The sequence below is a fragment of the Myxine glutinosa genome, chromosome 1, assembly GCF_964187855.1.
Source record: "Myxine glutinosa chromosome 1, kmMyxGlut1.1, whole genome shotgun sequence".
Classification (NCBI taxonomy): domain Eukaryota; kingdom Metazoa; phylum Chordata; class Myxini; order Myxiniformes; family Myxinidae; genus Myxine; species Myxine glutinosa.
The window spans coordinates 407,053,981-407,077,380 of NC_136261.1; the positions used below are offsets into that span (position 1 = coordinate 407,053,981).

General features: G+C 51.0%; 1 protein-coding gene across 1 annotated transcript in view; it reads left to right on the top strand.

Annotated features, from left to right (window-relative positions):
• Window positions 1-23,400, top strand: part of LOC137419780 (NACHT, LRR and PYD domains-containing protein 12-like) — a 294,580-nt gene that overhangs the window by 44,544 nt on the left and 226,636 nt on the right. The window contains exon 6 of the mRNA XM_078770462.1: window positions 18,612-18,722. Coding sequence (XP_078626588.1) covers window positions 18,612-18,722 — 111 coding nt within the window. The remainder of the gene's footprint in view (window positions 1-18,611; window positions 18,723-23,400) is intronic.

Here is a 23,400-nt window from a genome sequence, read left to right on the forward strand (position 1 = left end):
CTGAGTGGTGTGCACCTGAGTGTGCAAGAAAAGAGAATGCAAGGAGAGAAAGTGCAATAACGGAATACAGGGAGTGTATGGGGGCGCCTCGGTGTGCGAGAGAGGAGTGGGTCACGTGTGGATGTGAGAATGCGACTCAAGCATCGGCCCAGACCGGGGGGTTAGCGTTTAGGGCGACGTATAGCCGACGCGAGCTCTTGGTGCGTGGCTTGCTTTGTGTGCTGCGGGGACCAGCGGGGATAGTTGCCGCAGCTGTCTCGCAAGGAGCGCCGTGCACGATTCGTGCCGGGCCCCGCCCTGTATGGTCGGTGCCATGCCTTAGCGGGAAAGGCAGTCGGCACGGTTCGAGGGGAGGAAGGAGAGGTCGGACCTTCGCCCCCTGGCGGGCGCGGTGCTCCGACCGGGGGAGGTTGGGCCATCGTGCCGGGGACTGAAAGGCTCTGCGCAGGGATGGCGCCTGGAGCCTTGGTCCAACAAAACCTCCTCCCCTGAATCGAAAATGCCGGATGGACCCAACCAACAGGAGACAAACCAGCCGCATGCATTGCTCGGCTTTTCGAAGCCGAGCTGTGATGACGAAAATGTATTTCCGCACCGAGAGTCTCGAGTGGAGTGGACAGTTAGCCATAGTGTTGGCGAATGGTAGCTTTACCATTCATTGGGGCACATGAGCTTTAGTTTATGGGGATGGCAGTGTAAACTAGCCGAGGGCGGGCGAGGATATTGTTAGGGATTTAGAAATGACAGTAGGGCCAAGATTTAAGTGGAGACATTGTACAGGTAGAGGGGATGTAGAGAGATTAGAAGGATGATAATGATGAGGGAGTGCTTCGTGTAAGGGAAGACGGGAAAGCATGAGTTTTAGAGGGAAGTATTTAGTTAGATGATGCTGTGTGTATGAGCTTGAGATTGAGGCGCAAATGAGGAATTGAATAAAATTGTGTGTGTGGATGAACTTGCGCAAATGAGGCATTGGTCGGGGATGAACAGAGGTAGTGAATGAGTGGTGTATTGAGGACGAATGGAATTGTGTTGAGTGAATTGACTTGCATGGGGTGCAAGTGGGGAACAGGTGTGAGCACCAGAGGTGTGCCAGAGAAGATACTTGGTGTGTGTGGAATGATTGGTGTGTGGAATAAATGGTGTGGAATGCATGGTGCGAAGGAGTGCATGGGGGAAGATGGACCCCTTCACGAATACCCAGGGAGGGTAGTTTAAAGTTAGGTAGAGGGTTTAGGTAAATTGTTGGATATTGACAGCTGTGGTGCAGGTAGTAGCAAATAAGTGCTTGGATGGGTGCATGAGTCAGTGAATGGCTGGGCGTGTGGGCTTTGTTGGTGCGTATGGTTATTGGGTGCACTCCGCCACTGGTAGTCTGTCGGCCAGGTAAGGCCGCAGGTAGGCTCTGGGAGCCAGTCAGTGTAGTGTTCAGTGGGGCCCGAGGATCCAGGAGAAGGACCCGGGCAGCCCAATGCCAGAGAGGGCATCAGAGGGGTGAGAGCCAGGAGGGGCCTTCCCCGATTTAGGGTAGTCACAAGGAGCAAGGTAAGCTCGGTTGGCGACTTCAGTGGCGGAGGTGCGCAGGTAGTTGGACCTGCTAGTGGAGCCACATGACCCAGCCCCGAAATTGTGCGAAGGCACAGTAGTGAAAAATTGGGGAGTGAGACCCAAATTTGTAGGGCACCACAGTGTGGGTCAATGGGAATTGGTTTTTAGAACCACATAGTTTAAAGATGCCAATTGGCAGGGCAAGACCCCGGGTAGTTTAACTGAGTTAATGTTGTTAGAGTATAGTTAGGATGAGGAATCTCTTTGCACCATCCACATCCACTCACCATGGGTGACAGAACTCCACACCAGGTTTTGTGAACTATTTGGATGGTAAAGGCGCATCTCGACGGGATGAGACATTGTGTGTAATTCCAGCTCTTCCTTCTTGGGAGGGATTGGACGACGAATTTGGTTTAGAGGGGGATATGGGAGACAAGATGTAGTGACGAATTTGTAAAGTGTAAATACAGGGAGGGGCAAGGGTAGTGTAGGCTGACATGGGCGGTTACGAACGGTTAGGGACGATCTTTCTCCGCTCGCTCTCCCTTGCCCCTCATGTTGCATTGCCTCGTATTGATGTGTGCCTTCGCGTCCCTTCCTCTGCTAACTGTGCTTTGTCTTCCTTCCCACCCATGGGCCCATTTTGGAGGGGAGTGTGCAGGAACCCTGAATTGTGCAGCTGCAACTGGCTACACATATGCGGCACCCCTGCTACCTTTTGCTGCACCAATACCCCTTATGGACCACGGGTTCTGTGGCCTGGCATCTTTACTGAGCGGTCATTTGCTGCAAACTTACCTTGCACCTGCGGACCACTGGTTTTAAGTGGCGTCGATGTCACGCAGATGGACCATAAGATTGACCCTGCTGGGAAATAAAAACGGACACGGTTTTGTACATTTATTCTGGTGTGTCAGGAAAGAAGACCTTTAAGTTTTTATTATGGCACACCGAAGACGAAGGAGGAAGCAAGAAGATGCAGCCAAGCAGCAGCCTTGCAGCAAATGTGACATTTAAATATGACATTTGAAATGGTGAACTTGTAGCGGTTACCGCTGGATGCACACAATCGCCTTGCACCGGCCAGAACACGGCCAGACGCGCCTCTCCCGGGCATGCCCGGACTCACTGTTCCCGGGCACGCCCGAACCTCCCGGGCACGCCCGGTCTCGTCTTTCCCGGGCTCGCCCAGAGCGTCCGGGCATGCCCGCTATCGCCTTTCCAGGGCTCACCCAGAGCGTCCGGGCATGCCCGCTCTCGCCTTTCCAGTGCTCATCCAGAGCACCCGGGCACGCCCAGCCTCGACTTGCCAGGCCGCAGCCAAACACGCCCGGGCAGGTCCAGACTCGCCTTTCCAAGGCTCGCCCTTGATACCCGGGCATGCCCGGTATAGCTTTTGCCGGGCAAACTTCCCGACATAAATGTGTATATATATTGCTGCCCGATAAACGGGCTTTTCAGAGTACCCGAGTGTGATACATTTATTAAACCTACTCGGACGAATTTCCATCTTTGGTCGCGGCAATTCTTTCAACTCGCGTTGGAGCACAGCTCCTTCATTGGTGACCTACTGACATGGATACGGCAGTGACGCTTAAACTGCCTACCTTCTGGGAGGCTCACGTGGCTGTTTGGTTCGCTCCGGCGGACTCTCAGTTCGCCCTGCGAGGCATCACTGCGGACGACACCCGCTTCCACCATGTTGTGGCGGCGCTCGGTTCCGCCACCGCGGCCCGCGCCTTGAGCCTCCTCCAGCACCCGCCGGCTGCTGACAAATACGACGCGCTGAAGACACTCCTCCTCGACGCTTTCGCCCTCTCACCGGCAGCATGCGCACGGCGCCTGCTTGACCTGCCCGAGCTCGGCGACACGCGCCCGTCCGAGCGCATGGACTATATGCTCTCGTTGCTCGGTGAGCACTCTCCGGATTTTCTGTTCCGCGAGCTGTTCCTTCGCCAGCTGCCTCACCCGGTATGCCTCGCCCTGGCTGGCACGTTGATCACGGATTCCCGCGCCCTCGCCAGGGAAGCCGATAAGATCTCCTCGGCGGGCCAGCACATCGGCGCAGTTACCTGGAGCCCGCCGCCGTCCGAGGCGATGCCCACGATGCCCGAGCGCCCTGTGCGGTTGGAGGCCGAACTGCCGGTGCAACTGGCGGCCGCCACGCCGCACCGCCCGCTTCCGACACGACGGCCGGGGCCTCCACCTGACCGGGCATGGTGTTATTACCACGCCAGGTTCGGACACAAGGCTCGGACGTGCCGGCCCCCGTGCACTTTCGGCAGGTCGGGAAACGGCCGGGCCGGCGTTCATTCCCAGCCATGAGCGCCGGCCACTCGGGCAACTTGCTGTTTATTCGGGACAAAGCGTCTGGGCGGCGTTTCCTGTGCGACACCGGTGCCCAACTGAGCGTCATACCCGCCTCCGAGCAGGACAGGCGGGACGCAGTTTGCGGCCCCTCTTTGGTCGCTGCTAATGGCTCGGCCATACGCACTTTCGGCCCACGCGTCGTCACCCTCTGCTTCGGCAGCCAGCGCTTTCAATGGACTTTTGTTACCGCCAGCGTCCCCGTGGCTTTGCTGGGCGCCGACTTCCTCTGCGCGCACGCGCTGCTGGTCGACGTCAAACGACGTCGCCTTGTCCACGCCGAGACCTTCAGCTCCCTGGCGTGCACAATGAGCAGCTCCGCGCCGACCGAACTGGCGTGCGCCCTCCTGGCAACGAACGAGTTCGCTCGCCTGCTCGTGGAATTCCCGGCCCTCACGCGGCCGACGTTTTCGGCCGTCATGGTGCGGCACGGGATCGAGCACCACATACCCACTACGGGCCCGCCGGTCTACGCCAGGGCCCACCGCCTCGACCCAGCCAAGCTCGCCGTGGCGAAGGCCGAATTCGACGCGTTGGAGCACCTCGGCATTGTGCGGCGCTCCGATAGCGCGTGGGCCTCGCCACTGCACATCGTGCCAAAGCCGGGGGGTGGATGGCGCCCGTGTGGCGACTACCGCCGTCTCAATGATGCTACCACCCCCGACAGGTACCCGATCCCGCATATTCAGGACTTTTCCGCCCGTTTGGCGGGACGGGTCATCTTTTCGAAAATTGACCTGATACGGGGCTACCACCTGTTCGGGTGGCCGACGTCCCGAAGACGGCCGTCATCACGCCGTTCGGCCTGTTCGAATTTTTGCGGATGCCGTTTGGCCTCAAGAACGCGGCCCAGGCGTTCCAGTGCTTGATGGAGGGAGTGCTGCACGACCTGCCGTTTCTTTTCGTCTATCTGGACGACATCCTCGTCGCCAGCACGTCCCGTGCTGAGCACCTCCTCCACCTCCGAACACTGTTCGGTCGCCTCAGCGAGCACGGCTTAATTGTCAACCCGGTCAAATGCCACTTCGGCGCGACGACCGTTGACTTTTTGGGCCACCGCATCACCAAGACCGGGGCCGTGCCGCTGCCGACCAAGGTCGAGGCCATCACCACATTCCCACGTCCCCGTTCCATCAAGGCCCTCCAAGAGTTCCTCGGCATGGTGAATTTTTATCACCGATTCGTGCCCCGCGCTGCTCAGCTCATGCAGCCCCTTTACGAGGCCCTCCGGGGCAAGCCGGCCAAGCATGACATTGTTTGGTCCGCGGCCATGGACGCGGCCTTCGCCAGCGCCAAACGGGCCCTCGCCGACGCAACGCTGCTGGCTCACCCGGTGCTCAACGCGCCCATCGCCCTCACTACGGACGCCTCCAACTACGCGTTGGGCGCCGTTCACGAGCAATGGGTGGACGGGGTTTGGCAGCCACTCGCTTTTTTCAGCCGGCAACTCCGGCCGAACGAGTTAAACTACAGCACGTTCGACCGCGAGCTGCTCGGGCTATTCCTGGCCGTTCGCCATTTCCGACACCTCCTGGAGGGCCGCCCGTTCACGGCTTTCGTCGACCACAAGCCATTGGTCTACGCAATGGCTAAGGTCACAGAGCCGTGGTCGGCCCGCCAGCAGCGCCACCTCTCCGCCGTGTCGGAGTTCACCACGGACATCCAGCACGTCGCCGGCAAAGACAACGCCATGGCCGACTGCCTTTCGCGGGCCAGCGCGAACGCGGTCCACCTCGGCATGGACTTCGCGCTCATGGCGGCCGACCAGACCACCGACGCCTCGGTGCAGGCACTCCGCGCGGCGGACCCGGGCCTCCGCCTGGCCGACATCCCCTTCGCGGGCACCGTCCTGCTCTGCGACGTCTCCCAGGGCCAGCCTCGCCCCATCGTGCCCGTTTCCTGGCAGCGCCGCATCTTCGCTTCCATCCACGGCCTTCCTCACCCGGGCCGGAAAGCTTCTCAGAAGCTGGTGTCGGCGCGTTTCGTCTGGCACGGCCTTCGACGAAACATCCGCGACTGGGCCAACGCCTGCATGGCCTGCCAGCGGGCCAAGGTCCACGCCACACCCAGGCCCCGCGGACACCTTTCGCCGTGCCTGAACGGCGTTTTGACCACGTCCACGTGGACCTGGTTGGTCCCCTTTCCCCCTCGCGGGGGTTCACCCACCTGCTCCCCATGGTGGACAGGACCACCAGGTGGCCGGAGGCCATGCCCCTCACCTCCACCACCACCGCCGACGTGGCACAGGCGTTCATCGCCACCTGGGTCGCGCGCTTCAGCGCACCAGCGGACATCTCGTCCGACCGCGGCCCACATTTCACGTCTGAGCTTTGGGGCGTGGTCGCCCGTTCGTTGGGGGTCACGCTGCACCGCACCACGGCCTACCACCCCCAAGCCAATGGGTTGTGCGAGCGGTTTCACCGCTCCATGAAGGCCGCACTCATGGTCGGCCTTCAGGACGACGGTTGGGCCGACCGGCTGCCGTGGGTCCTTTTGGGCCTTTGCACGGCCCCCAAGGAAGACCTCCAGGCGACCGCCGCCGAGCTCGTCTACGGCCAGCCACTCCGCGTCCCGGGCGAATTCGTGCCCGACGCTACCAGTCCCTGGTCCGCTGCTCGCCAGCGCTCGGACCTCCAGGAGGCCGCCCGACGATTTGCCCCCGTGCCGACGTCCCGCCACGGTGGCCCCCAGTCCTACGTCCCCCCGGCGCTTCGCACAGCGGAGTACGTCTTTGTGCGTCATGACGCGCACCGGGGGCCACCCCGGCCGCCGTACGACGGGCCCTTCCGGGTCCTGCGACGGGGCGACAAGTCTTTCATCGTCGACTTCGGCGGCCGGCCGGACCGGATTTCTGTAGACCGCCTCAAACCGGCGCACATGGACGTCGACCGACCACCACGGTTGGCCCTTCCTCCGTGGCGAGGCCGCCCCCCGTCCACAGTTCCCCCCGCTCGACCACCCACCACCACGTCGGACCCCTCCCCACGACCCTCCAGGGGTCGCTTCGGCCGGGTCATCCAGACCCCCCTTAAATTGACCCTGCCGGTGCAGGTCGATTCTGGAGGGGCGTGTGTAGCGGTTACCGCTGGATGCACACAATCGCCTTGCACCGGCCAGAACACGGTCAGACGCGCCTCTCCCGGGCACGCCCGAACCTCCTGGGCACGCCCGGTCTCGTCTTTCCCGGGCTCGCCCAGAGCGTCCGGGCATGCCCGCTATCGCCTTTCCAGGGCTCGCCCAGAGCGTCCGGGCATGCCCGCTATCGCCTTTCCAGGGCTCGCCCAGAGCGTCCGGGCATGCCCGCTATTGCCTTTCCAGGGCTCACCCAGAGCGTCCGGGCATGCCCGCTCTCGCCTTTCCAGTGCTCGTCCAGAGCGCCAGGGCACGCCCAGCCTCGACTTGCCAGGCCGCAGCCAAACACGCCCGGGCAGGTCCAGACTCGCCTTTCCAAGGCTCGCCCTTGATACCCGGGCATGCCCGGTATAGCTTTTGCCGGGCAAACTTCCCGACATAAATGTGTATATATATTGCTGCCCGATAAACGGGCTTTTCAGAGTACCCGAGTGTGATACATTTATTAAACCTACTCGGACGAATTTCCATCTTTGGTCGCTTCAATTCTTTCAACTCGCGTTGGAGCACAGCTCCTTCATACTGTACATTTTTGTGTATTGTTGTATTGGTGCATTGTTGTTTCTCCCCTCCAAATTTCTTTCCACAAAAGAACAGGTCCTGGGTTATAGAGATGTAAATAATTAGTTTAGTGTTGTAAATAACATGCTCCCCACCGGCTTTATGTTTAGTTTAAGAATTCATTCTGCAATTCGGTTAGCTGTGGGTGTGGGTCTGTTAGTTAGTACACAATGCAGTCGGTGGGACATATCTAGTGTTGTAAAACGGTCACATACAGGGTGTTAGATTAAATGTAGAGGGAAACCACATCTAAGTGTCACACGTAATTTAAAGAGTAGTCCCGAACCTTTCTCAAAACCAGTCGTTCTCACCTGTGTGGGTTCGACACGGGGACGAATCTGGCAAGGGAGGGGGGCAGTGCTACGGTTTTGAGATTTGCACATATTGATCATTAAATGTTAAAGGGTTGCCCCTCATAGTTAGTCCACGAGCAACACGTAGGCCACCTGTAGTATTAGCTATATCATCGTATGTGTAAGTATAGGCCATTTCCCCTTTTGATATCTGCGTTTTTTTTTTTTTTTTGTTTTTTTGTATACAAGATCGAGGCTCGTGAAAGAGCGAACATTAATCACACAGAAAGACAAACAGACACATAAAACAAATAAACATCGGGAGCGGTAGACAAGATGGGGAGAGAGGGGGAAGGACACAAACACAACATTTGAGAGCAGGGACCGAGAGACATGGAGACATCGAGAGATCTGTGGGAGGGAGAGGGCTTTGGGGGGGAGGCATGTGAAGGGGGGGGGGGGGGTGGGAGAGGTATAAACATATGGACACTGCCAGGATTTCCAGGAAAGAAGTTGGAAATTCAAACAAGGTGGATCTGGGGTGAATTAGTGGGGTAGAAAAGATCAAGGTTATGGATGGGGGAAGATAAGAGATGGTGGTGAACAGCTGTTTTAAAGACCTGGAGGGAGGAGAGGGATTGAAGGGAGTGTGGGAGTTTGTTCCACAGGCGGGAGAAAAGAGGAATGAAAGAGTGAAGGGAAGCAGAGAGCCGAGATTTCGGCAGTTTAACCATCAGAGGGTTGCTGGCAGATCTTGTTCGACCTGTAGGAATATTTGGGGGACAGAGCACAGAGAGAGCTGGGGGAGCAAGGCCGGAGAGGAGTCGGTAGAAGACAGAAAGACCACCTACCTGCCTGCGGTGAGTGAGTGAAAGGCCCTCAGAGATAGCTTCATCGCGGGAGATTCCAATGATTTTGAAAGCTTTGGATTCAACAGCGTGAAGCCGAGCCAGGTGTGAGGCAGGAGCACCAGCCCATAGGGGAGAACAGTATTCCATTGAGCTGCGGATGAAAGCCTTGTATGTGGTGAGGAGCTCAGGTGTGCCGAGGAAGGACTTCGCACGACGGAGGATGCCCAGTCGGCGACTGGCTTTGGAGGCCAGCTTGGAAATGTGGTTTTCCCAAGAAAGATCATGGCAGATAGTGAGACCCAAAAGCTTGAGCGACAGAACTTCTTGGAGAGGATTGTTGAGAAAGTAGATGGGAGGGTTGTCCAGTCGATCTTTTCGGAGAGACATAGTAAGAGAGTGAGATTTGTCAGGATTGAAAGACATGTTCCACTTGTTTGACCAGTCTGTGATTTTGTCCAGGTCTTCAGAGAGTGAGGAGGCTGCAGACTGCCGATCTGAGGGAAGAGGAATGGAGCGGCAGAGAGTGGAGTCATCAGCAAAGAGATAGAGAGGATTTTCCAGAGAGTCGGAGAGATCATTGATAAAGACCAGAAAAAGCACAGGGCCCAGCACACTTCCTTGGGGAACTCCAGCCTGAACAGGAAGGGGAGATGAGAGAAATCCATTCAGGGCCACACGTTGACTACGACCAGAGAGGAAGTCCGCAAGCCATGCATGGAGATTTCCATGGATACCATCGGAGGAGAGTTTGGTGAGCAGAGCTGGGTGCCAGACCGTATCAAAGGCCCGTGATATGTCAAGGGAGACAGATCTGATTTCCTGTTTGGCATTGAGGACCTCCATCCATTGTTGAGACAGCAGAAGTAGCATGTCCAGAGTAGAGTGACCTGGTCTGAAACCAAATTGATGATCAGAGATCAAGCCATTGGAGAAGAGGAAAGATTTAATATCCGAAGCAATGATGGATTCCATGACTTTGCTGATAATTGGGAGCAGGCTGATTGGTCTGTAGTTGCAAGGATCTGTTTTTGCACCTTTTTTGTGTAAAGCGGTAATGTTAGCTGATTTCCAGGATGCTGGCAGATGACCTTGAGCAAAAGATAGGGTGAAAAGAACAGAGAGAGGGTGAGATAGAGCGGCAGAGCAGGATTTTAGGACCCGTGGGCTGATGCCGTCTGGTTCAGTTGAGTTGCAGAATCAGAGTCGAGGTTTGACAAAAACTCCTCCACCTTGTCAGGAGAGAAGGACACAGAGTCCAGGAGCAGTTGGGTTCGACTGGGAAATGTGGGAACAGAGAGAGATGGGTTTGGGACTAAGGATTTTGAGGCGAACACAGAGTTGAGGCATTCGGCTTTCTCACGTGCGATGTCAACTGTGTGGCCATTTGAGGTAAGGGAGGGGATGGAGGGGGAACAAACACCAGAAACGGATTTGACCAGACGCCACCAGGATTTGGAGGAAGGAGACAGGTTTGAGAGTTCATTCTTGAGTGAGGAGAGATAGTGCTTCCTGGCACTCCTGAGGGTAGACACACACTTGTTCCGAGCTTGGTGGAAGGAACTGAAATTGCCTTCAGTTGGATTAGCCTTACAAGAGGCAAAGGCAAGTTGTTTCAGGGCAACTGCCTCACCACAAGATTCAGTGTACCATGGACGGGAGTGTAAAGACATGAGTTTAGGTCCCCTTCATTTTTGTGGCACCCTCCAATTCCACCTCTATGGGCATAATTGATCCCGCGCCCCATTTGGCTGACCCACTCAATTTGTTACGCTTTGGCTGCCCGCAGCATTTGTTATGCTTTGGCTGCCCGCAGCATTTGTTATGCTTTGGCTGCCCGCAGCATTTGCTGCCCTTTGCTCGCTCACTAGTCGAGTAACACGAGGTAGGCCTAAGAAGGAGGAGCGCGGGGTCGGGATGGGGCGGTGTCAAGGCGGAGCGTCAGAGGCGATGACGGTAAGAGCCACCAGCCAACCAGGGATCTAACGGTATGGCGGTGAGCCTGTTGCCGTGGTGAGTGATCTTGTAATCTTGTAATCTTGTGGTGAGCCTATTGCCCAGAAACAACTTGCTTTCGTCTCCTGGAAAGAAAATCCAACGGAAGGAAATCTCATTTCTTTTCACAAAGCCCGAAACAAGTGTGTGTCCACCCTCAGGAGAGCCAGGAAACAATATCTCTCCGTTCTCAAGATCGAACTCTCTTATCAGTCTCCCTCTTCCAAATCCTGGTGGCATCTGGTCAAATCTGTTTCTGGTGTTTGTTCCCCCTCCATCCCCTCCCTCACCTCAAATGGCTACACGGCTGACTCCGCACGTGAAAAAGCTGAATGCCTCAACTCTGTGTTTGCCTCTAAATCTTGTGTCCCAAACCCATCCCTCTCTGCACCCACTGTACCCCGTCGTACCCAGCTCATCCTGGACTCTGTGTCCTTTCCTCCTGACAAGGTGGAAAAGTTTCTGTCAACCCTCGACTCTGATTCTGCAACTGGACCTGACGGCATCAGCCCACGGGTCCTAAAATCCTGTTCTTCCGCTCTTTCACTCCCTCTCTCTGTTCTCTTCACCCTCTCTTTTGCTCAAGGTCATTTGCCATCTGCTTGGAAATCAGCCAACATCACCGCTTTGCACAAAAAAGGTGCAGAGACACATCCTAGCAACTACAGACCAATCAGCCTTCTCCCAATTATCAGCAAAGTCATGGAATCCATCATTGCTTCAGATATGAAATCTTTCCTCTTCTCCAATGGCTTGATCTCTGATCATCAGTTTGGTTTCAGACCTGGTCACTCTACTCTGGACATGCTGCTTCTGCTTTCTCAACAATGGATGGAGGTCCTCAATGCCAAACAGGAAATTAGAGCTGTCTCCCTTGACATATCACGTGCCTTCAATATGGTCTGGCACCCCGCTCTGCTCACCAAACTCTCCTCCTTTGGTATCCATGGAAATCTCCACGCATGGCTGGCGGACTTCCTCTCTAGTTGTAGTCAACGTGTGGCCCTGAATGGGTTTCTCTCCTCTTCTCTTCCTGTTCAGGCTGGAGTTCCCCAAGGCAGTGTTCTGGGCCCTGTGCTTTTTCTGGTCTTCATCAATGATCTCTCTGACTCTCTTAAAAATCCTCTCAATCTCTTTGCTGATGACTCTACTCTCTGTCGCTCCATTCCTCATCCCTCAGATCGGCAGTCTGCAGCCTCCTCGCTCTCTGCAGACCTGGACAAAATCACAGTCTGGGCAAACAAGTGGAACATGTCTTTCAATCCCAACAAATCTCACACTCTTATGATGTCTCTCCGAAAAGACTGACTGGACAACCCTCCCATCCACTTTCTGAATAATCCTCTCCAAGAAGTTTTGTCACTCAAGCTTTTGGGTCTCACTATCTGCCATGATCTTTCCTGGGAAAACCACATTTCAAATCTGGCCTCCAAAGCCAGTCGCCGACTGGGCATCCTCCGTCGTGCGAAGTGCTTCCTTGGCACACCTGAGATCCTCACCACATACAAGGCTTTCATCCGCAGCTCAATGGAATACTGCTCTCCCCTCTGGGCTGGTGCTCCTGCCTCACACCTAGCTCGTCTTCACGCTGTTGAAACCAAAGCGTTCAGAATCATTGGAATCTCCCGCGATTAAGCTACCTCTGAGAGCCTTTCACTTACTCACCGCAGGCAGGTTGGTGGTCTTTCTGTCTTCTACCGACTCCTCTCCGGCCTTGCTCCTCCAACTCTCTCTGGGCTCTGGCCCCCAAATATTCCTACAGGTCGCACAAGATCTGCCTGCAACCCTCTTATGGATAAACTACCAAAATCAAGACTCTCTGCTCACCTTCACTCCTTCATTCCTCTTTTCTCCCACCTCTGGAACAAACTCCCTCCCTCTCTTCAATCCCACTCCACCCTCCAGGTCTTTAAAACAGCTGTTCACCACCATCTCTTATCTTCCCCCATCCAAAACCAAGATCGTTTCTACCCCCGCTAATTTCACCCCAAATCCACTTTTTTGAAATACCAACTTCTGTCGTGGAAGTCCTTGGTGTCCTTGTGTTTTATACTTCTCCCACCACCCCCTCCCTTCCCACGCCTCCTCCCTCCAAGCCCTCTCCCTCCCACACATCTCCCTGCTCTCAAATGTTGTGTTTGTGTGCTTCCCCTTCTCTGCCCATCTTGTCTTCTGCTCCCTCTTTTTATATATTTTGTTTGTCTGGTTGATTTGTTTGTGAAATAAATCTTAGCTCTTTCATGAGCCTCGATTCAGTATACAAAAAAAAAAGAAAAAAAAAAGACTGTTTTGAGGCTGCACTGTGTCCTCTTTTCTCTGAACCATTGTGAATAGTGTAAATAAATCTTGTTATTCCTTTCTTCCCAATTCGATCGCCTTTGTGATTTCTCCATTGGCTAAGCGTGGTACAAATAAGTTCGCTCGAACCGGGGTGACCAACTAAACGGCACGGATCACGTGTATGCACCGCTCGGCGTCTCAACATGTGTGATTCGTGCAGGGCTTATTTCCTCGTTTCAGGGCAGCGCGAGTAATTAGGTAATAGCGAATTCTTGGTCCTAATACCCTATTTCGTGCTGTCCGGGAAGGACGTCATAGGTCCCGGGTCCCGTTGGCCAGTCAAGGACAAGGGGACTAACCCCCCACTTGGTAAGGGGAGAAGGCCGGCGGCGAGATCCGCAACAATATATATATATATATATATATATATATATATATATATATATATATATATATATATATATATATATATATATATACACAAAGAATTAAGTTAAGCACCCCTACACAAAGAATTAAGTTAAGCACCCCCTAATATATATTGGTCCCTCCAATGTTGGGACGACAAATTGCGAAGATGGTCCCTCCAATAGCCAATCTGGATGAATTGGAACGTGCATTACATCGGGAATGGAACAACCTGCCACAGCAACGCATACGACGGCTTACAGGGTCTATGAGACGTAGGGTTGAGTCAGTGATCCGATCACGTGGGTCCTACACACGTTATTGACGCAAAGATCGCTAGAGGTCTTCTCAGAACAATGACTGTACGTTAGAAAACATAAACGTCATCCACACTGTCCGTGATGGACCTATAGCTCCATACTTAAATTGAGGTGAAAATATGCCTAAAATTCCCAAAAAATTTCACCTTAAATTATTCAGAATACAATATTGAAAACGGCATGATTGTTATGTTTTTATGTGACCATAATATCACTTCTCCAGAAAATATAGCAATATCATGGGTATATTACACTGTTTTGACGACAACAAACTTGTAATGTGCGAGGTTGTAAAAAAACGGGGGGGGTGCTTAACTTAATTCTTTGTGTATATATATATATGTGTGTATATATATATATATATATATATATATATATATATATATGTATATATATATATATGTATATATATATATATGTATATATATATATATGTATATATATATATATATATATATATATATATATATGTATATATATATATATCAGTCATTATGCGACCTTCCTATCATCAGTGGGGAACCGCCAGCAATGTGTCCCATGCAGCTGCTGCTGCACCTTGCTGGGAGCGATAAGCACCACCCGTCACGCGGTAACATTATCTCTGGTATCCACTCATCATATGGAGTCGACCTGGATGCGGTTGGGAGTTACGAATTGGTATCTGTAATCTGGTTCTCCAACCTAATGAGCGAACGTCATGACGTCATCGCCATGCATGTCGGCCTTGCCTGCAAAGCTCCAGGGCTTCCAGGGCTCTGGTATCCAGGATGAGTGGATACCAGAGATAATGTTACCGTGTGGCAGACGGTGCTTATAGCACTCCGAGCAAGGTGCAGCAGCAGTTGTATGGGACACCTTGCTGGCGGTTCCCCACTGATGATATGAAGGTCGCATTATGACTGATATAAAAACCGAAAAGTTTTCAGAGTTACAAGTGTATGGAAGGCTCACTTCGTTGCCCTGATGAAGCCCCAACAAGGGTGAAACCAGGTCGGTAACTGTGAGTTTTGCATGCACTTGTGACAGTATCTGAATTTAAGATCCATAATGATGCACTGCTGGATGGCTCCCCTGGAGCTTCGCAGGCAAGGCGGACATGCATGGCGATGACGTCATGACGTTCGCTCATTAGGTTGGAGAACCAGATTACAGATACCAATATATATATATATATATATATATATATATATATATATATATATATATATATGGGTCTTCAGGGTGTTCGACTTTCCCATCCAGTTTTTGATAAATCTGTATTGACCTTCCCTTCCAGCTCGAACTGATCATTTAAAATAAATATATATTTGCACTCAGTTCCTTTTCATTTATGCGTGTTGGGTTCTGACTTCTGATTTACAGTAGATATTCAATCAGAGCACAAAATATATTTGGCCGCTCTCCCCCACCACCCCCATCACCATCGACCCCATCCCCCCTCCACCATTCCCCCATGTCCCTCCACGATCCCCAATCCACGATCACCACCATTTACCCCACCCACCATTCCCGCCATCCCGCACTCCCTCAGAAAGCAGACATGGTCAAAGATGCCTACCCCTCTGAAACGATGTGTGGTGAGTCGTGCTAGTGTATATGTGTATATATATATATATATATACAGTCACGTGAAAAAGTAAGTACACCCCATGTAAAGTTTTGACTATTTCAACATATTTCAACATACAGCTATTTGATCTTCATTTCAACAATATTGACAGATAAAGTTGATATAATATAACAAATATCATGAAACATTTACATTTTGTAGTCCATTGTATAATTTAAATAAACATGAATGAAAATTTCGCATGTGGAAAAAGTAAGTACACCCCTACATTTATCACTACTTCAAACACCTAAAATTTGAATCAGGTGCACCAGCTCAGGTGCAAATTATTAGAACAGCAGTAGAGAGGATCTTGGAGGAACCTGTCTTATTTAAACCTCAGACATTTAGTTTGGTTTGCTCTTTGTTGTTGAAGTGTGCGGCGTCACCATGCCTAGATTAAAAGAGCCTTCTGAAGCCTTCGGAAAGAAGGTTATAGATGCCTACGAGTCTGGGAAGGAATTTAAAAAGATCTCCAAACAATTTGAAATCAATCATTCGACTGTCCGGAAGATCATCTACAAGTGGAGAAGATTCCAAACAACTGCCAACTTGTTCAGGCCAGGCCGCCCCAGCAAGTTCAGCCCGAGAGCAGAACGCAAGATGCTGAAAGAAGTCTCTAAGAACCCCAGAATGTCATCACGGGACCTACAGGTAGCTCTTGCCACAGTTGATGTCAAAGTGCATCAGTCTACCATTAGAAAGAGGCTGCACAAATTTGATCTACATGGGAGGTGTGCCAGGAGGAAACCTTTGCTGTCCTGAAAGAACATCAGGGGAAGACGAAAGTTTGCCAATGAACACCGAGGCAAAGACCAGTACTTCTGGAACAATGTGCTCCGGACAGATGAGTCAAAGGTAGAGCTATTTGGCCACAGTACCAGAAGATATGTTTGGCGAAAACTATAGACAGCATTTGACCACAAGAACCTGATACCAACTGTAAAGCATGGTGGTGGAAATATTATGGTTTGGGGCAGCTTTGCTGTATCAGGGCCTGGGCAGGTCACCATCATAGAATCCACTATGAATTCTTCAATGTACCAGAGTGTGCTTGAGGATAATGTGAGGCCATCTGTCGGAAAGGTGAAGCTCAACCGAGGGGTGGACCTTGCAACATGACAATGACCCTAAACATACCAGTAAATCCACCAAGGAATGGCTGAAAAGAAAGAAATGGAGGGTTCTGGAATGGCCAAGTCAAAGCCCAGATCTAAATCCCATCGAGATGTTGTGGGGGGATTTGAAACGAGCTGTGCATGCAAGAAACCCCTCAAACATCGCACAGCTGAAAGAATTCTGCATGGAGGAGTGGGCAAAAATTTATCCTCGTCGATGTCAGAGACTGGTAGACAATAATTATAAGAAACGCCTACTTGAGGTTGTTTCTGCCAAAGGGGGCAATACCACCTATTAGAGCCAAGGGTGTACTTACTTTTTCCACATGTGAAATTTGCATTTATGTTTATTTAAATTATACAATGGACTACAAAATGTAAATGTTTCATGATATTTGTTATATTATATCACCTTTATCTATCAATATTGTTGAAATGAGGATCAAATAGCTGTATGTTGAAATATGTTGAAAAAGTCAAAACTTTACATTGGGTGTACTTACTTTTTTACGTGACTGTATATATATATATATTGTTACAGTTCTCCGCCGCCCTTTGTCCCCTTACCAAGGGAGGAATTAATCCCCTTGTTCTTTCTGGGCTTGACGGAACCGAGACTTGAAACGTCCCTTCCGGGCAAACGCAGAGTAGGGTTTCGGAACCAACTCTCGCTCGTACCTTGTTCCCTGCGCCGCCACAGAAGTGAGGAAGCAAGCCTCGCATGAGCCACGTGTGGTTTGGGTATGCCGAGTGGATTGAGTACCACGTGGTCCATGCAGTTTGGGTAGTGGAACCCGATTCAAGCGGTTCATTGGTACCACGCTTAGCCAATAAGGAAACCTCAGGAACGATCGAAGAGGAAAAAAGGAAGAACACAGGTTTAATTATTCCCACACGTATGTGCAGTGATCGGGACGCAGAGACACAGAGCAGCACTTAGTCAGTCTTATCTTATCCCCTGGACTCGGGCCCGTCACACTCACACAGGGAATTGCAGATGGATTGATGTCCCAGCAAGACGCGACGATGTGGTCGTCCAGGAACGGCCCCGCCCGGCTCTCCACGGTCCCAGCACGTCCAGCAAAGATGGCAGCAGTTGGTGGGAGGAACCTCGTAACCTGTCTCCCGAAAAAAGGCAGCCGATGAGGTATAATGGCAAATGCGGGTCTCTCAGCGCGGCTGGCGATTACACAGCCGTTGTCACTCGCGCAACTTAATGCACTGTATATGGATCGGCCTCTAACTCAACCGAGCGTCACTTTTAATAGCGCGTATTCCAGTTCATGCGTGTCTTTCTTCACCCGCATATCTCTCACAGTTCTTTGACACTCTCAACTCCTGCTCGTCAACGATCCCTCCGGGTTGGTCAGTGCGCGCGAGTTCTCCCTGGGCAGCAGTCCTCTCGGGTGCAAAGTCCTTTTGCTGCAAGTCGTCTTGGGGGCTTTGAGCGATGGGTTATATAGATACGCCCCCAAACCTTCTCGAACCCCCTCAAACCTTCTTACCACGCTCTGTGACGCAGTGCTGCCGCCACCACCTCTGAGCCCTGATTGGCGGCTCGTGCTTACCGTCAGCTTTTGCCGCCCCTCATTCGGCTCTGCCCCGACCCTCCTCGGCCTGCCTCGTGTTAATTCGCCCAAAATGAACCAAAGTCAGCGCAAAGGGGCATGAGGCTAGGGAGGCTGGAAAGTCGGTAGAAGTAGGGCCTATTCTCCTGACTCTACTCAACGCAGAACTAACATAGGAAAAGGACTAAGCTCACAAATACTAAGAGATAACTACACTATCGCGAGGCTACATGTTGCTTGTGTGACTAACTATGAGGGGGAAATTTTAACCTTTATTATACTCACTGTACAATCTCAAAACCGCAACACTATATATATATATATACATATATATATATATGTAGACGTGTGTTTGTATATGTGTATGTATATGTATGCATTTATATATATAAGCTTTAAGTAGGGCTGTCCTTCCTAGTTCTCCATATTGCCAAAGCTATAAACTTAACCTCATCTTTTGTGCTGTTCCAACAATTATATTGAGTGAAGAAAAGATTCATGAATCTACTTCTTTAATTTGTTTTCTCACCTTCTCATGTTTTTTATTCTCTTCCACAGAGAGTGAGGTTGAACAGAGAGGGTGTGACATTGTGAATAACCGAAAATGTGTTTGCCGTGAAGGGTTCCAAAGGATCAGAAGCAAGTGTGTGATGGGAGGTTCTACGGGAGGTAAGGAAACGATGCTCATGTATAGTTAGAGATTATTTTATATAGAGATCAAAGGTAGTAAGTTGTTGAAAGATAAATGAAATGAACAATAGATAAATTAACATCAATGATGTGTTTACGAACAAAAAGTAGAATACGGTACTAAGAGTAGACATGGCATTATATAAGTAATTGAAATTCGGTACTAAGAGTAGTCAGAGTAGAATAAGGTTCTGAGGTAATCATTGCCACTCCCTCCGGCGAGTGGTCATGGGTTAAACCACTTGTACCATGCCACGGTTACAGATAGGCGTCAAGGGTTAAACCACTTGTACCATGCCACGTTTACAGATAGGGGTCAAGGGTTAAACCACCAGTACAATGCCACGTTTACAGATAAGGTCAAGGGTTAAACCACTTGTACCAAGCCACGTTTACAGATAGGGGTCAAGGGTTAAACCACTTGTACCATGCCACGTTTACATATAGGGGTCAAGGGTTAAACCACTTGTAGACTGCCATGGTTACAGATAGAGGTGAAGGGTTAAACCACTTGTACCATGCCAAGTTTACAGATAGGTGTCAAGGGTTAAACCCCTTGTACCAAGCCATGTTTACAGATAGGGGTCAAGGGTTAAACTACTTATACAATGCCACATTTACAAAGAGGGGTCAGGGATTAAACCACTGGTACAATGCCACGTTTACAGATAGGGGTCAAGGGTTAAACCACTTGTACCATGCCACGTTTACAGATAGGGGTCAAGGGTTGAACTGCTTGTACCATGCCACGTTTACAGATAGGGGTCAAGGGTTAAACCACTGGTACAATGCCATGTTTACAAATAGGGGTCGAGGGTTAAACCACTTGTACGAAGCCACGTTTACAGATAGGGGTCAAGGGTTAAACAACTTATGTTGGTATTCCTCTTTAAACTCAAAGAAGAGACAAGATTTGGAGCACGAATGGTTTAATAAACATCGAACAACACAATTGTGGAGCGCGTCCGGAAATGCAGAGCCTTGTCACACAAGGCAGTACAAGTCCGAGCCACACTAAAAACTCAGCAAAAGACAAGTTGTTATATAGATGGAATAACAGAAAAAACGCTGCGCTGAAGACAAAGGAAAAAAGTGGGCTCCATAAAACTCCCACCATGGTCCCATCTGGTGGTGGAGCCAAAATTAAAAGCCAAGGCTGTGGGAGTAAGGTACAGTGATGTTCCCCAACCCCTTATCTATACAACCGCGAGGCCAAGGGATGTGATCTCACAAGGGAGTTCAATCGTGTTACACTTGGCAGTAAAACATATTGAGCCAGGCACATACAAATCAAAGGATACATATTAAATCATACTCTGCTCGAGGTTAACTTGAAGACAAACAAGAATTAAATGTCAACTATTCCCATAACTCTTCTCCCTTTGGCAAATGTTGAAAAACGTCTCCAAGGCTGGATCTGACCGAGCCGTGAAACAACATGTTTTGAAGCAAGCAAAAGAAAGACACAATTATATATATATTTCAGGTGCCCTGGGTCTCGTGGTGCCCCCCCCCCCCCCCCCGCCTCATGCCCGTCAATTATCTCCCTTTTGTCTCTGAGACAACACATCGAAAGAGACAATATAACCCCAGCAGGCCAGTGCCCCCCAGTCACATGCCAGGCGCGCAATGCGTCACGCATGCTCTGGGAGGGATACCGGCCCCTGGTTGTGGCTGTCCGACATTTAACGCATGTTGTTAGCCGTAATTCGTGACGAAGACCCCTGGTTCGGAGATAGCTGAGGCCATGCCGGGTTCCGAGCCCACCCTTTCCCCAGCGTAGGTGCAACTCAGTCGCCGGCCTGATGAGGGGCGCTCCTCATCCAGGTGCGATCCTCGCGAATCAGGGCAAACAATCGACGTCCAATGCCATCAAGCCTTGCACATGTGATTGTTCTGTGGGAGAGAGGGTGGCATATTCATTATCACAAATCTCCTTCTCATTGTCTGAATCAGCGTCAGTATCCGTGGTGTCGGGTGACTTGCACAGGGGGGGTAACCCGAAAATGTTCTTTACAAATGGTGGTACTCCTGGACATTCATTCGTCTTTTCGTCCTCGCTGTTTGCATAATAGCTCTTAAAAGAACCTCCACTACTAAATTCAAAGGGATCCCAGTCAGGATCGGCATGGTCATTGGTGCCATGCCAGGAGTCGTAGAAAGCCATATCCTTCTGCCATGAGTCATCTAGGTCGACGATCCAGTCGTGGGTGTTCGAATCTTGCCACAAAATGACAGAATTGGCCGGTTCACCGAAGGCCTTTGGGTCCTTTCCATGTGGCGAGAGGACCATCTCGGTAGCAGCAGTTGGTGTGGTCCATCCTGTGAAACATTTTCTCACACACACCATGATCAAGGCCTTTATTATGACCAGGGTGAGTACGATTCCTACGATTATGGCCAGGCATGTCAACAGCCATTTTACAACGATTCCCGTCCATCCCCGGAACCAGGCTGCTATCCCGGACCATACACTGTTGGCTTCTTCCTTTCCCTCTGCCCTCTTCCTTACCACTATTGGGGCCCGTGGTGTCACTATGTGTGTGACGCATGGTGGCCGGGAAGTCAATAATTGTATGGTCGTAACTTCACATATCAATATCAGGGTGGTATTTCTTTCTAGTAACGCGTGCGTGGTTAAATTGTTCGAGCCTTTTCCCCATTCGAATCCTGTGTTGGCGGAACTTGCTGTCGGTCCAAACTTTCCTCCCCGTTGTACTTGCCTCTGACGAGAGAGGGCAACTTGTGTTGACTTCGTTCCATTTGGGTTTGTCATTACAGCCCTCCACACTATATAAATCCACGGGGGGTCATTTGATGGTATTAGACAACATGGTACATTTATCTTCTGCCCCCAGGTAACGCTTTGATAATGGACGTAAGACTTAGAGGTTAGGTTGTCATATAATCCTTCAACATATGTCACCATGTCCACCCACTTGAGGTGTGGCGTGGTGGGCGCTGTGCTGGCGAGGTGGTATAATCCTAGCAGTGCAAGTGTAATTGATCCTATATGTCTACGGCGTATCGGATGGTGCAGCTCCTGCCCCATCCTGTGTGACGATGGGTGTGGTTGGTGGGGCTTGAGTGACCGTGGGTGCGGGGAGGGCCAACTTACAATGCGTGGCGTGTACCCAGGATGACTTGCCCCCACAAAACACCGCTGTTGGTGTGGTCAGGAGAACCTGGAACGGTCCCGTCCACCTTGGTTCTTGTGGGTGAAGTGCTCCACGAGCACCTGGTCACCGGCTTGGAAGGTGTGGATGGCCATGCTTCTATTGGTTCGGGCATACTCTCTTGGGTCAATCAATTGCATAAAATTATTGCATCCCACAGATGCCATTATTCCCATGATTATTTTAACAAACCAATTTTCCTAATCCACCTTTTCAATTTTCATTTCAATTAAAGTCAATCCAATGTCCTCTAATACCTCTCTTAGCATCACATGCACCTGTTGTAGGCACCTGTTTTAGCCTCTGGCCCAATAGCTGCCCAATATTATTATGAAAATTCCCAATATCCCAATAAACAAATAATACAAAGAAAATAACCTGATCTATTTATTAAAATAAAAATAGTTCTCATGTTGGTCAATTTTAGTGTCCTGTTTTACTCCTTCCTCTGTTGGTGCAATGATGTTGTCAACAACTAGGCCACAACATAAAACAGAGTTCCGCAACATCCTGGCCAATTAACATGTCCGCACTCGCCACCCGACGTTCTTCAGACTTACAATGACATTGTACACAGTACCACAACAACGATTCCTTCCCCACTGCCATCCCATTCCCAACCACATTTCCAGCGAAGATGTCACTATATTTCACACCTTACCTCCCTGGAACAGCTGGTGGTCCGCCGAGAGATGCATTCCGATGTAAATCACTTCAAAGCACTCAATTGGCCCTCCATAGAATCGCACCACAGACTTACTGGACCTTCTCCTCTCCTCTGACGCCGGCAACCTCAACATTCTCATCCTCCTCGACCTCAGCGCCGCCTTTGACACCATCAATCACATCATCATCCTCACCCGACTTGAAACCACCTTTAACATTACCGGCACTGCCCTCTCTTGGATCAAATCTTACCTCTCTGACAGACGCCAGTTCATCTCCATCAATAACTGCAAATCCCCCACTGCTCCCACTCTATCCTGACAAACTGCATCACTGAAATAAAATCCTGGCTTCAAATCAACTTCCTCAAGCTTAACTGTGATAAATCTGAAATAATCATCATTGGCCCAAAAACGCTCACAAAATCCACCCATAACTTTGCCCTCAACATCGACGGTATCCCAGTATCCACCTCCCCTCACATCCGGAATCTTGGCGTCATCTTTGACCAAACCCTCTCCTTCGACAAATATACTAAACAAATCACAAAGACAGCCTTCTTTCACCTGAAAAACATCGCTCATCTCCGTCCATCCCTCTCCTCCACGGCTGCAGAAACCCTCATCCACGCCTTCATCACCTCCCGTCTGGACTACTGCAACAGCCTCCTCTATGGTTCACCCTCAATAATCATCAATAAACTCCAATACATTCAGAACTCCGCTGCTCGTCTACTCACCCATTCCCGGACCCGTGACTACATCACCCCCATCCTTTATAAGCTTCACTGGCTCCCCATCCCCCAGAGAATCCAT